The following is a 14,233-nucleotide window of genomic DNA, read 5'->3' on the forward strand; positions in this document are numbered from 1 at the left end:
TAGCCCGAGTAGAGAGGGGGCTTTACTGGACCTCGTACTGGGGAATGAGCCCGGTCAGGTCTTCAAAGTTTCGGTAGGGGAACATGTGGCAAATAGTGACCACAATTCTGTTAGCTTTTGGATAGCGATGGAGAAGGATGAGTGGTGTCCCAAGGGTAAGGTGTTGGATTGGGGGAAGGCTAACTTTAGTGAGATCAGGCAGAAATTGGCATCTGTTGATTGGGAGAGGCTATTTGAGGGTAAATCCACATCTGGCATGTGGGAGTCTTTTAAGGAACAGTTGTTAGGGCTACAGGACAGGCATGTGCCTGTAAAAAAGGATAGGAAGGGTAGGATTCGAGAACCGTGGATAACCAGGGAAATTGAGGGACTGGTCAAAAAGAAAAGAGAGGTGTATGTTAGGGACAAGCAGCTAAAAACGGAGGGAGCTCTGGAGGAGTACAAAAAAAGTAGGAAGGAACTCAAACGGGGAATTAGAAGGGCAAAAAGGGGTCACGAAATGTCCTTGGCAGACAGGATTAAGGAGAATCCCAAGGCATTTTATTCATACGTTAGGAACAAAAGGGTTGTCAGGGAAAAAATCAGACCTCTCAGGGACAAAAGTGGGGAATTATGCTTGGAGCCCAAAGAAGTAGGGGAGATCCTAAATGAATACTTTGCGTCGGTATTCACAAAGGAGAGGGATGTGTTGACTGGGACTGTCTCGGAGGGGAGTGTTGAACAGTTGGAGAAAATCTCCATTACAAGGGAGGAAGTGTTAGGTTTGTTAGAGAATATAAAGACTGACAAATCCCCAGGGCCTGATGGAATCTATCCAAGGATGCTTAGGGAGACGAGAGATGAAACTGCTGAGCCTCTGACGCAAATCTTTGTCTCGTCACTGGACGCAGGTGAGGTCCCAGAGGATTGGAGGATAGCTAATGTGGTCCCGTTATTTAAGAAGGGTAGGAAGGATAACCCGGGTAATTATAGGCCGGTGAGCTTGACGTCCGTGGTGGGGAAGTTGTTGGAGAAGATTCTTAGAGATAGGATGTATGTGCATTTAGAAAGGAATGCGCATACATTCTCCCTGGAAAGACGGAGAATGAGGGGAGATCTAATAGAGGTGTACAAGATTATGAAGGGTATAGATAGGGTGAACAGTGGGAAGCTTTTTCCCAGGTCGGAGGTGACGATCACGAGGGGTCACGGGCTCAAGGTGAGAGGGACGAAGTATAACTCAGATATCAGAGGGACGTTTTTTACACAGAGGGTGGTGGGGGCCTGGAATGCGCTGCCAAGTAGGGTGGTGGAGGCAGGCACGCTGACATGGTTTAAGACTTACCTGTAGAGTCACATGAGCAGCCTGGGAATGGAGGGATACAAACGATTGGTCTAGTTGGACCAAGGAGCGGCGCAGGCTTGGAGGGCCGAAGGGCCTGTTTCCTGTGCTGTACTGTTCTTTGAATAAACTCATTAACGATAGTCAGCATGGTTTTGAGAGGGGGAGGTCATGCCTCACTAACCTGGTGGAGTTTTTTGAAGAAGTGACTAGAATGGTTGACGAGGGAAGGGCCGTGGATGTCGTCTATATGGACTTTAGTAAAGCGTTTGACAAAGTCCCTCATGGTAGGCTGGTGAAAAAGGCTGGATCTCATGGGATAAAGGGGGAGGTGGCTAGATGGGTGGAGAACTGGCTTGGTCACAGAAGACAGAGGATGGTAGTGGAAGGGTCTTTTTCCGGCTGGAGGCCTGTGACTAGTGGTGTTCCGCAGGGCTCTGTATTGGGACCCCTGCTGTTTGTGATTTATATAAACGATCTGGAAGAAGGTGTAACTGGGGTGATCAGTAAGTTTGTGGACGACACAAAATTGGCAGGACTTGCAGACAGTGAGCACCATTGTCAGAGGCTACAGAAGGATATAGATAGGCTGGAAATTTGGGCAAAGAAATGGCAGATGGAGTTCAATCCAGATAAATGCGAAGTGATGCATTTTGGTAGAACTAATGTAGGGAGGATCTGTACGATAAATGGCAGAACCGTAAAGAGTGTCGATACGCAGAGGGACCTGGGTGTGCAAGTCCACAGATCCTTGAAGATGACGTCACAGGTGGAGAAGGTGGTGAATAAGGCATATGGCATGCTTGCCTTTATTGGACGGAGCATAGAATATAAAAGTTGGCATATGATGTTGCAGCTGTATAGAATGATGGTTAGGCCACATTTGGAATACTGCGTCAAGTTCTGGTCGCCACACTACCAGAAGGACGTGGAGGCTTTGGAGAGAGTACGGAGGAGGTTTACCAGGATGTTGCCTGGTATGGAGGGGCTTAGTTATGAGGAGAGATTGGGTAAACTGGGGTTGTTCTCCCTGGAAAGACGGAGGATGAGGGGAGACTTAATAGAGGTGTATAAAATTATGAAAGGCATAGATAGGGTGAACGGTGGGAAGCTTTTTTCCAGGTCGGTGGTGACGTTCACGAGGGGTTATAGGTTCAAGGTTAAGGGGGGGAGGTTTAACACAGATATCAGAAGGACATATTTTAGGCAGAGGGTGGTGGGGGCCTGGAATGCGCTGCCAGGCAAGGTGGTGGAGGCGGACACACTGGGAACGTTTAAGACTTATCTAGATAGCCACATGACCAGAGTGGGAATGGAGGGATACAAAAGAATGGTCTAGTTTGGACCAAGGAGCGGCACGGGCTTGGAGGGCCGAAGGACCTGTTCCTGTGCTGTATTGTTCTTTGTACAACTTCAACAAGACGTCCCAACTCCTGTATTCAATGTTCTGACCGATGAAACCAAGCATGTCGAATGCCTTCTTCACCACTCTGTCCACCTGTGATTCCACTTTCAAGGAGCTGTGAACATGTACTCCTCGATCTCTTTGTTCTGTAACTCTCCCCAACGCCCTACCATGAACTAAGTCCTGCCCTGGTTCAATCTACCAAAATGCATCACCTCGCATTTGTCTAAATTAAACTCCATCTGCCATTCGTCAGCCCACTGGCCCAATTGATCAAGATCCCGTTGCAATCGGAGATAACTTTCTTCACTGTTGCCACCAATCTTGGTGTCATCTGCAAACTTACTACCATACCCCCTATATTCTCATCCAAATCTTTAATATAAATGACAAATAACAGTGGACCCAGCACTGATCCCTGAGGCACACTGCTGGTCACAGGCCTCCAGCTTGAAAAACAACCCTGTACTATCACGGCCTCAACTGGGATACTGGATTCATGTCACACTATCTGTAACCCCGACAACCTGCCTGGATGTGCAAAATTTCACGAGCTGTCCTGTCTGGAGACAATACACATCTCTTTAACCTGTGCTTAATGCTCCCTCCACTTACACTGTCTGTATCTTTAAGACTTGATTAGCTGTAAAGGCTCACATTCCAATCATGATTCATGTAAATTGAGTTTCTGTCTTTGTGCCCTGTTTGTGATCAGAATTCCCACCCACCTGACAAAGGGACAGCCTGCTCCGAAAGCTAGTGGCTTTTGCTACCAAATAAACCTGTTGGACTTTAACCTGGTGCTGTTAGACTTCTTACTGTGTTTACCCCAGTCCAACGCCGGCATCTCCACATTCTGTCAAGAAGCCAATTTTGTAGAAATTTAGATCTCACCCTGGATCCCGTGAGATTGAACCTGATGCAACAACCTATCATGCAATACCTCGTCAAACGCCTTGCTAAAGTCCATGTAGACAACATCAACTGCACTGCCCTCATCTAACTTCTTGGTTACCCCTTCAAAAAACTCAAGCAAATTTGTGAGACATGATTTTCCACTCACAAAGCCATGCTGACTGTCCCTAATCAGTCCTTGCATCTCTAAATGCCTGTCGATCCTGTCTCTCAAAATACTTTCCAACAACTTACCCACCACAGATCTGAGGCTCACTGGCCTGTAGTTCCCAGACTTTTCCTTGCAGCCCTTTTTAAACAAAGGCACAACATTTGCCACTCTCCAATCTTCAGGCACCTCTCCCGTGACTATCGATGATGCAAATATCTCGGCTAGGGGATCCGCAATTTCCTCCCTAGCCTCCCACAATGTCCTGGGATACACTTCACCAGGTCCCGGGGATTTATCTACTTTGATGCACTTTAAGACTTCCGGCACCTCCTTCTCTGTAATATGTAGACTCCTTAAGACATCACTAATTATTTTCCCAAGTTCCCTAACATCCATGTTTTTCTCAATAGTAAATACTATTACCCGTGTTTGGCCCATATCCCGCCATACCCACCTTACCCATGGAACTGTCTAAATGCTTTTTTAAAAACAAAGTTGTACCCACCTCTACTACTACCTCTGGCAGCTTGTTCAGACACTCACCACATTTTGTGAGATAAGCATGCCCCTCTGGACTCTTTTGTATCTTTCCCTTCTCACCTTAAACCTATGCCCTCTAGTTTTAGACTCCCCTACCTTTGGGAAAGGATATTGACTATCTAGCTGATCTGTGCCCCTCCTTATTTCATAGACCTCTATAAGATCACCCCTCAGCCTCCTGCGCTCCAGAGAAAAAAGTCCCAGTCTATCCAGCCTCTCCTTATAACTCAAACCACTAAATCCCGGTAGCGTCCTAGTAAATCTTTTCTGCACTCTTTCTAGCTTTATATCCTTTCTGTAATAGGGTGACCAGAACTGTACACAGTATTCCTAATGTGGCCGTACCAATGTCTTGTACAATTTCAACAAGATGTCCCAACTCCTGTATTCAATGTTCTGACTCATGAAACCAAGCATGCTGAATGCCTTCTTCACCACTCTGTCCACCTGTGCCTCCACTTGCAAGGAACTATGAACCTGTACCCCTCGATCTCTTTGCTCTGTAACTCTCCCCAACACCCCACCATGAACGAGACTCCAGGATGGTAGTCTGCCTCCCTGGTGCCGGGGTCCTGGATGTCTCTGAGTGGGTAGGAAGCATCCTAAAAAAGGCGGGTAACCAGACAGACGTCATTGTCCACATTGGTGCAAATGACATAGGCAGAAAGAGCAGGGAGGTCCTGCGAGAGCAATTCAGGGACTTGGGTAGTAGGCTAAAAAGCAGGGCCTCGAGGGTGGCGATCTCTGGACTACTCCCAGTGCCACAAGCTAGTGAGGTTAGAACAGGGAGACTGCACAGCTGAACGCGTGGCTAAAGGACTGGTGCAGGAGGGAGGGTTTTGAATTCGTGGATCACTGGGAAGTCTTCAAGAGAGGATGGCACCTGTACAAGAAGGACGGGTTGCACCTAAACTGGAGGGGTACGAATATCCCAGCTGGGAGTTTTGCGAGTGTGGTTCGGGTGGGTTTAAACTAATGTGGCAGGGGGGTGGGGATCAGAACAATAGGCCAATAAGCATAGAGGCTGGGGACGAGGTTGGGGCCAAGACAAGGCTATCTAAGAGGAAGAGCATTCTGGGGGAGGATGACCTCAGTGGACCTGGAGGTCTGGAGTGCACCTGCTTCAATGCAAGGAGCGTCACGGGCAAGGCAGACGAGCTTAGAGCCTTAATGCTTGCGCGGAACTTGGATGTGGTTGCAGTGACGGAGACTTGGTTAAAAGGACAGGACTGGCAGCTGAATATTCCGGGATATAAGTGTTTTAGGCGAGACAGAGGAGGGGCGAGGATAGGTGGGGGAGTAGCAATGCTGGTTCGGGAGCATATTACAGCGGTACAGAAGGTGGACAACATGGAAGGGTCAGGTAATGAGTCACTGTGGGTGGACCTCAGAAACAGGAAGGGCGCAGTCACTATGCTGGGGGTATACTACAGGCCTCCCAACAGCCCACGGGAAGTTGAGGAACGGATGTGTAAGGAGATTCTGGACAGGTGCAGGAAAAATAGGGTTGTTGTAGTGGGAGACTTTAATTTCCCTCACATAGACTGGAAATCGCTTAGGGCTGGGGGCCTGGACAGGGAAGAATTTATAAAATGCGTAGAGGAAGGTTCTTTGGAATAATATGTTGACAGTCCAACTAGAGAGGGGGCTATACTGGACCTAGTACTGGGGAATGAGCCTGGTCAGGTCATCAAAGTTGCAGTAGGGGAACATGTGGCAAATAGTGACCACAATTCTGTAAACTTTAGGATAGTAATGGAAAAAGATGAGTGTTGTCCTATGGGTAAGGTGCTGAATTGGGGGAAGGCTAACTACAGCCAGATTAGGCAGGATTTGGTGGCTGTTGATTGGGAGAGGCTGTTCGAGGGTAAATCCACATCTGGCATGTGGGAGTCTTTTAAGGAGCAGTTGATAGGACTGCAGGACAGGCATGTGCCTGTAAAGAGGAAGGATAGGAAAGGTAGGATTCGAGAGCCGTGGATAACCAGTGAAATTGTGGGTCTAATCAAAAAGGAAAAAAAAAAGGCATACATGAGGTCCAGGCAGCTAAAAACAGATGGAGCACTGAAGGAATACAGAGAAAGTAGAAAAGAACTCAAACAGGGACTTAGAAGGGCAAAAAGGGGTCACAAAATGTCCTTGGCAGACAGGATTAAGGAGAATCCGAAGGCATTTTATACATAAGTTAGGAACAAGAGGGTTGTTAGGGAAAGAATCGGACCTCTCAGGGACAAAGATGGGGAATTATGCGTAGAACCAAAGGAAGTAGGTGAGATCCTAAATGAATACTTTGCATCAGTATTCACAAAGACGAGGGACATGTTGACTGGTAGTGTCTCAGAGAGATGTGTTGACCCATTAGAAAAAATCTCAATTACAAGGGAGGAAGTGTTAGGTTTTTTAGGAAACATTAAGACAGACAAATCCCCAGGGCTGGATGGCATCTATCCTAGACTCCTCAGGGAGGCGAGAGGTGCAATTGCTGGGCCTCTAACAGAAAGCTTTGTCTCTTCACTGGACACAGGTGAGGTCCCAGAGGATTGGAGTAACGCAAATGTGGTCCTGTTATTTAAGAAGGGTAGCAAGGATAACCCGGGTAATTATAGGCCGGTGAGCTTGACGTCCGTGGTAGGGAAATTGTTGGAGAAGATTCTGAGAGATAGGATATATGCGCATTTAGAACTGAATAATCTCATTAGCGAAAGACAGCATGTACGAGGGAGGTCATGCCTTGCAAATTTGGTTGAGTTTTTTGAGAAGGTGACAAAAACGATTGACGAGGGAAGGGCTGTGGACGTAGTCTATATGGATTTTAGTAAAGCGTTTGACAAGGTCCCTCATGATGTGGAGATGCCGGTGTTGGACTGGGGTAGACACAGTAAGAAGTTTAACAACACCAGGTTAAAGTCCAACAGGTTTATTTGGTAGCAAAAGCCACACAAGCTTTCGGAGCTCCAAGCCCCCGGAGCTCAGAAAGCTTGTGTGGCTTTTGCTACCAAATAAACCTGTTGGACTTTAACCTGGTGTTGTTAAACTTCTTACAAGGTCCCTCATGGCAGGCTGGTGCAAAAGGTTAAATCTCACGGGATAAAAGGTGAGCTCGCTAGATGGGTGGAGAACTGGCTTAGCCATAGAAGACAAGAGGGTAGCAGTGGAGGGGTCTTTTTCCGGTTGGAGGTCTGTGACTAGTGGTGTTCCGCAGGGCTCTGTACTGGGACCTATGCTGTTTGTGATACATATATATAAATGATTTGGAGGAAGATGTAACTGGTGTGATCAGTAAGTTTGCGGATGACACGAAGACTGCTGGAGTTGCGGATAGTGATGAACATTGTCAGAGAATACAGCAGGATATAGATAGGCTGGAACGTTAGGCGGAGAAATGGCAGATGGAATTTAATCCAGATAAATGCGAAGTGATGCATTTCGGTGGATCTAATGTAAGGGGGAGCTATACAATAAATGGCAGACCCATCAGGAGTATAGACACACAGAGGGACCTGGGTGTACAAGTTCACAGATCCTTAAAGGTGGCAGCAAAGGTGGAGAGGGTGGTCAAGAAGGCATGTGGCATGCTTGCCTTTATTGGACGGGGTATAGAATATAAAAGTTGGCATATGATGTTGCAGCTGTATAGAATGATGATTAGGCCACATTTGGAATACTGCGTCCAGTTCTGGTCGCCACACTACCAGAAGGATGTGGAGGCTTTGGAGAGAGTACAGAAAAGGTTTACCAGGATGTTGCCTGGTATGGAGGGTCTTAGCTATGAGGAGAGATTGGGTAAACTGGGGTTGTTCTCCCTGGAAAGACGGTGGATGAGGGGCGACCTAATAAAGGTGTATAAAATTATGAAGGGCATAGATAGAGTGAACAGTGGGAAGCTTTTTCCCAGGTCGGAGGTGATGAACACAAGGGGTCACGGGTTCAAGGTGAGGGGGGCAAGGTTCAACACAGATGTCAGGGGGACGTATTTTACACAGAGGGTGGTGGGGGCCTGGAATGCACTGCCAAGCAAGGTGATTGAGGCGGACACGCTGGGATCGTTTAAGACTTATCTAGATAACCACGTGAACAGACTGGGAATAGAGGGATACAAAAGAATGGTCTAGTGGGCACATGAGCAGCGCAGGCTTGGAGGGCCGAAGGGCCTGTTCCTGTGCTGTGTTGTTCTTTGTTCTTTTATTAACTGACTAAGTCCTGCCCTGGTTCAATCTACCAAAATGCATCACCTCGCATTGATCTAGCTTAAACTCCATCTGCCATTCGTGAGCCCACTGGCCCAATCCCAGATAACCTTCTTCACTGTCCACTATGCCGCCAATCTTGGTGTCATCGGCAAACTTACTCACCATGCCTCCTATATTCTCATCCAAATCATTAATACAAATGACAAACAACAGTGGACCCAGCACCGATCGCTGAGGCACACCTCAAAGTATTAGAACAAAAAACAGTACAGCACAGGAACAAGCCCATCAGCCCTCCAAGCCTGTGCTGATCACGTTGTCCTATCCAGACCAACTGCTTATATCCCTCTATTCCCCGTCTGTTCATATGCCTATCAAGATAAGTCTTAAATGTGGCTAAGGTAACTGCTTCATCCACTTCACGTTTTAAAAAAAAATTTATTTATCAGTCACAAGTAAGGCTTACATTAACACTGCAATGAAGTTACTGTGAAATTCCACTAGTCACCACAGTCCGGCGCCTCTTCTGGTCAATGCGCCTAACCAGCACGTCTTTCAGAATGTGGAAGGAAACCGGAGCACCCGGAGGAAACCCACGCAGACACAGGAAGAATGTGCAAACTCCACACAGACAGTGACCCAAGCCAGGAATCAAACCCGGGTCCCTGGCGCTATGAAGCAGCAATGCTAACTACTTTGCTACCGTGCCGCTCCTTGGCAATGCATTACAGCCCCCAACCACCCTCTGAGAAAAAAAACTTCCCCCGCACATCTCCACTGAACTTTACCCCCCTTATCTTGAACTTGTGCCCCTTTGTAATTGTCATTTCTGCCCTGGGAAAAAGCTTCCAACTGTTCACCCTATCGATAACGCTCATAATTTTATAAACTTCAATCAGGTCGCCCCTCAGCCTCTGTCTTTCCAGGGAGAACAATCCCAGTTTATTCAATCTCTCCTCATAGCTAATACTCTCCATACCAGGCAACATTCTGGTAAATCTTTTCTGTGCTCTCTCCAAAGCCTCTCCAAAGGCATATCAGCTACGACTCTCACCAACTTTTACAGATGCACCATAGAAAGCATTCTTTCTGGTTGTATCATAGCTTGGTATGGCTCCTGCTCTGCCCAAGACCGCAAGAAACTACAAAAGGTCGTGAATGTAGCCCAATTCATCACGCAAACCAGCCTCCTGTCCATTGACTCTGTCTACACTTCCCGCTGCCTTGGAAAAGCAGCCAGCATAATTAAGGACTCCATGCACCCGGACATTCATTCTTCCACCTTCCGTCAGGAAAAAGATACAAAAGTCTGAGATCACGTACCAAACTTCTTTCCTGCTGCCATCAGACTTTTGAATGGACTTACCTCGCATTAAGTTGATCTTTCTCTACACCCTAGCTATGACTGTAACACTACATTCTGCACTCTTTTCCTTCTCTATGAACGGTATGCTTTGTCTGTATAGCGCAAGAAACAATACTTTTCATTGTACACTGATACATGTGACAATAATAAATCAAATCAAATCATCATTAACACTGAGGCTATCATAGTGCTGCTTCCCCAATAAATATTTCTCTGGTACCTTGGTCTTCGCTTGATCAACAATGTACTGATCTCCCTTCACACACTCCATCACCTGGAAGCCATCACGATCCAACACCTTGGCCTGGGCACTGCCAGCCACGCAAAGAATCACATCGCCCGTTGAGCTGTACTGCAGCGACTTAATCTGATGGCTAAAATAAAAGATCAAAGATAATAAAACATCGCACCCAAAATCCCCCACCTTCCATTTCAATTCTTCCTTTGCTCCCCCCCGCCCAACCACCACCACCCCCCCCCCCCACCCCCCCGCCACTCACTGCCCCGAGCAAAAACTGGCATCAGGGGTTAAAAGGAAGGCTTATTGTGATCAGGAGGAAATTTAGTTGGTCTTCAGGGAGCTTGAGGAGTATACGGGGAAACAGGGGTTTGGAAATTTAGGAGGATTGGAGACAGGTTGGGGAGAGGGGGTTGGAGGGGGTGGGGAGGAGACACAAGAATACGGCCCTGATAAACGGAGGGGTTCATGGTGGAGCCACTCACCATTCACAGGGCTGCAATGACCGGAAAGCTTGCAGTGAGGCATCCATTCCTGCAAAGTCCCAGAGCTTCACCTCATAATCGTAGCCCCCAGTGACCAGCCGCGCCCCCGAGGGATCCAGTCCCAGTGCTGACACCTGGAGGCAGAATCAGAAAGGTCAGTCTCTCCATCACTGGCCACTGAAGCAACAGAGATGATACAATAATGATTGTCTCAGCACCCCCTCCCCTCCAAAGGTATGGTCGATAAAAACAGCAAAGACATGAACACTCTAGGCCCTCTGTCCAGTGACCAATCACATGGGCTTCCTCCCATACCACGCAATCCTTCAAACTTCTCTTCAACCTTTAAACAGTTTGTTCTACGTCTTTCTTCAATATCTTCCCTTTAACTGCCCCAACACAAAATTATCACATTTATTAATTTGCCATGATGTGGAGTTGCCGGTGTTGGACTGGGGTGGGCACAGTAAGTAGTCTCACAACACCAGGTTAAAGTCCAACAGGTCTATTTGCCAGGAGAGGTTTTGTTACTCCCTTTCTTTTAAATTTAAATTTAATCAGTTTGTAGATTCCAGGCCATGGGGATAACAGCTTGCCAGGCTAGACGAGTCCCAACACAGACAATTGCTTCAATCTGGCCTCTCTATCACTGACCAGCCCAGAAGCACAGAAAGGAACAGAAGCACACTCAGTCCTGAGTCGAGAGTTCTGAATCACAAAGGTGGATGACTGGTGAATACTGCCAGATTTATTTGGTAGCAAATGCCAATAGCTTTCGGAGCGCTGCTCCTTCGTCAGATAGAGTGGAAATCTGCAGATTTCCACTCCATCTGATGAAGGAGCAGCGCTCCGAAAGCTCATGGCATTTGCTACCAAATAAACCTGTTGGACATTAACCTGGTGTTGTTAAAACTCTTACTGTGTTTACCCCAGTCCAACGCCGGCATCTCCACATCATGAATACTGCCACAGCCAGGATAATCCCCAAGCTGGAGAGAAGCCTCACTCACAGTTTTCCTGCTGTGGGTTAGTGTGATTTCATGCGAGTCTGGTATCCGCTTCACAGGATCCTGCCAAAAGACAAAGGGACATCATTACTCAGCCAGCCTCAAACAATGAGTTCATAGAAACATAGAAAATCGGAGCAGCAGTAGGCCATTCAGCCTTTCAAGCCTGCTCCACCAGCATTATGATCATCGCTCATCATCCAATTCAATAGCATGATTCCACCTTCCCCTCCCATCTCCCTTGATCCCCTGCACCCCAAGAGCTATACCTCGTTCCTTCTTGAAAAAAATGTAATGTTTTGGCCTCAACTGGTTTCTGTGGTAGTGAATTCCACAGGCTTACCATTCTGTGGGTGAAGAAACTTCTTCTCATCCCAGTTCAAAAAGTATCTGTATCCTTAGGTGTGGAGATGCCGGTGTTGGACTGGTGTGGGCACAGTAATAAGTCTCACAACACCAGGTTGAAGTCCAACAGGTTTATTTGGTAGCACTAGCTTTCAGAGCACTGCTCCTTCACCTGGACTCATCTGATGAAGGGGCAGCGCTCCGAAAGCTCGTGCTACCAAATCAACATGTTGGACTTTAACCTAGTGTTGTGAGACTTCTTACCGTGTATCCTTAGACTATGTATGTAGTCTAAGGATACACTCACCTGATGAAGAGGCAGCACTCCAAAAGCTCGTGCAACCAAATAAACCTGTTGGACTTTAACCTGGTGTTGTGAGACTACTTACTGTGCCTACCCCAGTCCAACGGCAGCATTTCCACATCCTTAGACTACGACCTCTGGTTCTGGACAGCCTCAGCATCGGGAATATTCTTTCTGCTTCTACCCTGTCTAATCCTGTTAAAATGTTATAGGTTTCTATGAGATTCCCCCCTCATTCTTCTAAATTACAGCAAATATACAAAGAAGAAAAGTACAGCACAGGAACAGGCCCTTCGGCCCTCCAAGCCTGTGCCGATCATGATGCCCTAACTAAACTAAATAAAATAAAGGGGGGTCGGTTTAAGACAGAGTTGAGGAAGAACCTCTTCTCCCAGAGGGTGGTGAATCTCTGGAATTCTCTGCCCACTGAGGTGGTGGAGGCTACCTCGCTGAATATGTTTAAAGCGCGGATGGATGGATTCCTGAGCGGTAAGGGAATTAAGGGTTATGGGGATCAGGCGGGTAAGTGGTACTGATCCACGTCAGATCAGCCATGATCTTATTGAATGGCGGGGCAGGCTCGAGGGGCTAGATGGCCTACTCCTGCTCCTATTTCTTATGTTCTTATGTTCTAAACTGGAAAAAAAAAACCTGCCCTGACTCGGCCCGTATCCCTCTATTCCTTCCCTCTCCTCATAATCCAAACCCCTCATCTCCGGTATCAACCTGGTGAACCTTCTCTGCACTCCCTCCAATGCCAATATATCCTTCCTCATATAAGGGGACCAATACTGCACACAGTATTCCAGCTGCGGCCTCACCAATGCCCTGTACAGGTGCATCAAGACATCCCTGCTTTTATATTCTATCCCCCTCGCGATATAGGCCAACATCCCATTTGCCTTCTTGATCACCTGTTGTACCTGCAGACTGGGCTTTTGCATCTCATGCACAAGGACCCCCAGGTCCCTTTGCACGGTAGCATGTTTTAATTTGTTTCCATTGAGATAGTGAAGGTCGTGAATGTAGCCCAATCCATCACACAAACCAGCCTCCTATCCATTGACTCTGTCTCCACTTCCCGCTGCCTCAGCAAAGCAGCCAGCATAATCAAGGACCCCACGCACCCTGGACATTCATTCTTCCGCCATCTTCCTTTGGGAAAAAGATACAAAAGTCTGAGGTCACGTACCAACTGACTCAAGAACAGCTTCTTCCCTGCTGCCATCAGACTTTTGAATGGACCTACCTTGTGTTAAGTTGATCTTTCTCTGCACCCTAGCTATGACTGTAACACTACATTCTGCATTCTCTCGTTTCCTTCTCTATGAACGGTATGTTTTGTCGGTCTTGCGAGGAAGAAACAATACTTTTCACTGTATGTCAATACACGTGACAATAATAAATCAAATCAGAATCAAATCAAATCAAATCCTTTGGCAGCACGTTCCAACCACATCATCTATGCCTAATATAATCGTAATTGACTCAATCTCTCCTCAGACGTCAGTCTTGCCAACCCAGTGATCAGTCTAGCAACCTTCTCTGCTCTCCCTCTGGAGCAAGAGCATCCTTCCTCAGATAAGGAGACCAAAACTGCACACAATATTCCAGGTGTGGCCTCTGCAAAACCCTGTATAATTGCAGCAAGACATTCCTGCTTCTGTACTTGAATCTTCTATGAAAGCCAACATACCATTTGCCATCTTTACTGCCTGCTGCACCTACGTGCTTACCTTCAGCAACTGGTGTATGAGGGCACTCAGGTCTTGTTGTACATTTTCCTCTCTCAATTTTGAGCCATTCAGATAATAACCTACCTTCCTGTTTTTGCTACTAAAGTGGATAACCTCACATTTATCCACATTATACTGCATCAGCCATGCACTTGCCCACTTACTCAGCTTGTCCAAATCACACTGAAGCATCTCTGCATCCTCCTCACAGCTCACCCTTCCACCCAACT

The 14,233-nt window shown here is 47.1% G+C and overlaps 1 protein-coding gene across 1 annotated transcript in view; it reads right to left on the bottom strand.

Moving 5' to 3' along the window:
• Window positions 1-10,108: 10,108 nt before the first annotated feature.
• LOC144488398 (WD repeat-containing protein 70-like) overlaps window positions 10,109-14,233 on the bottom strand; it is a gene marked incomplete at its 3' end in the record, with an annotated part of 75,778 nt that continues 71,653 nt past the window's right edge. Inside the window, exons 5-7 of the mRNA XM_078206471.1 lie at window positions 11,622-11,681; window positions 10,612-10,745; window positions 10,109-10,262 (exon numbers count right to left, since the gene is read on the bottom strand). Of these exons, the coding sequence (XP_078062597.1) occupies window positions 10,109-10,262; window positions 10,612-10,745; window positions 11,622-11,681 (348 nt within the window). The remainder of the gene's footprint in view (window positions 10,263-10,611; window positions 10,746-11,621; window positions 11,682-14,233) is intronic.

The sequence above is a fragment of the Mustelus asterias genome, unplaced genomic scaffold (genome assembly GCF_964213995.1).
Source record: "Mustelus asterias unplaced genomic scaffold, sMusAst1.hap1.1 HAP1_SCAFFOLD_1526, whole genome shotgun sequence".
Lineage (NCBI taxonomy): Eukaryota > Metazoa > Chordata > Chondrichthyes > Carcharhiniformes > Triakidae > Mustelus > Mustelus asterias.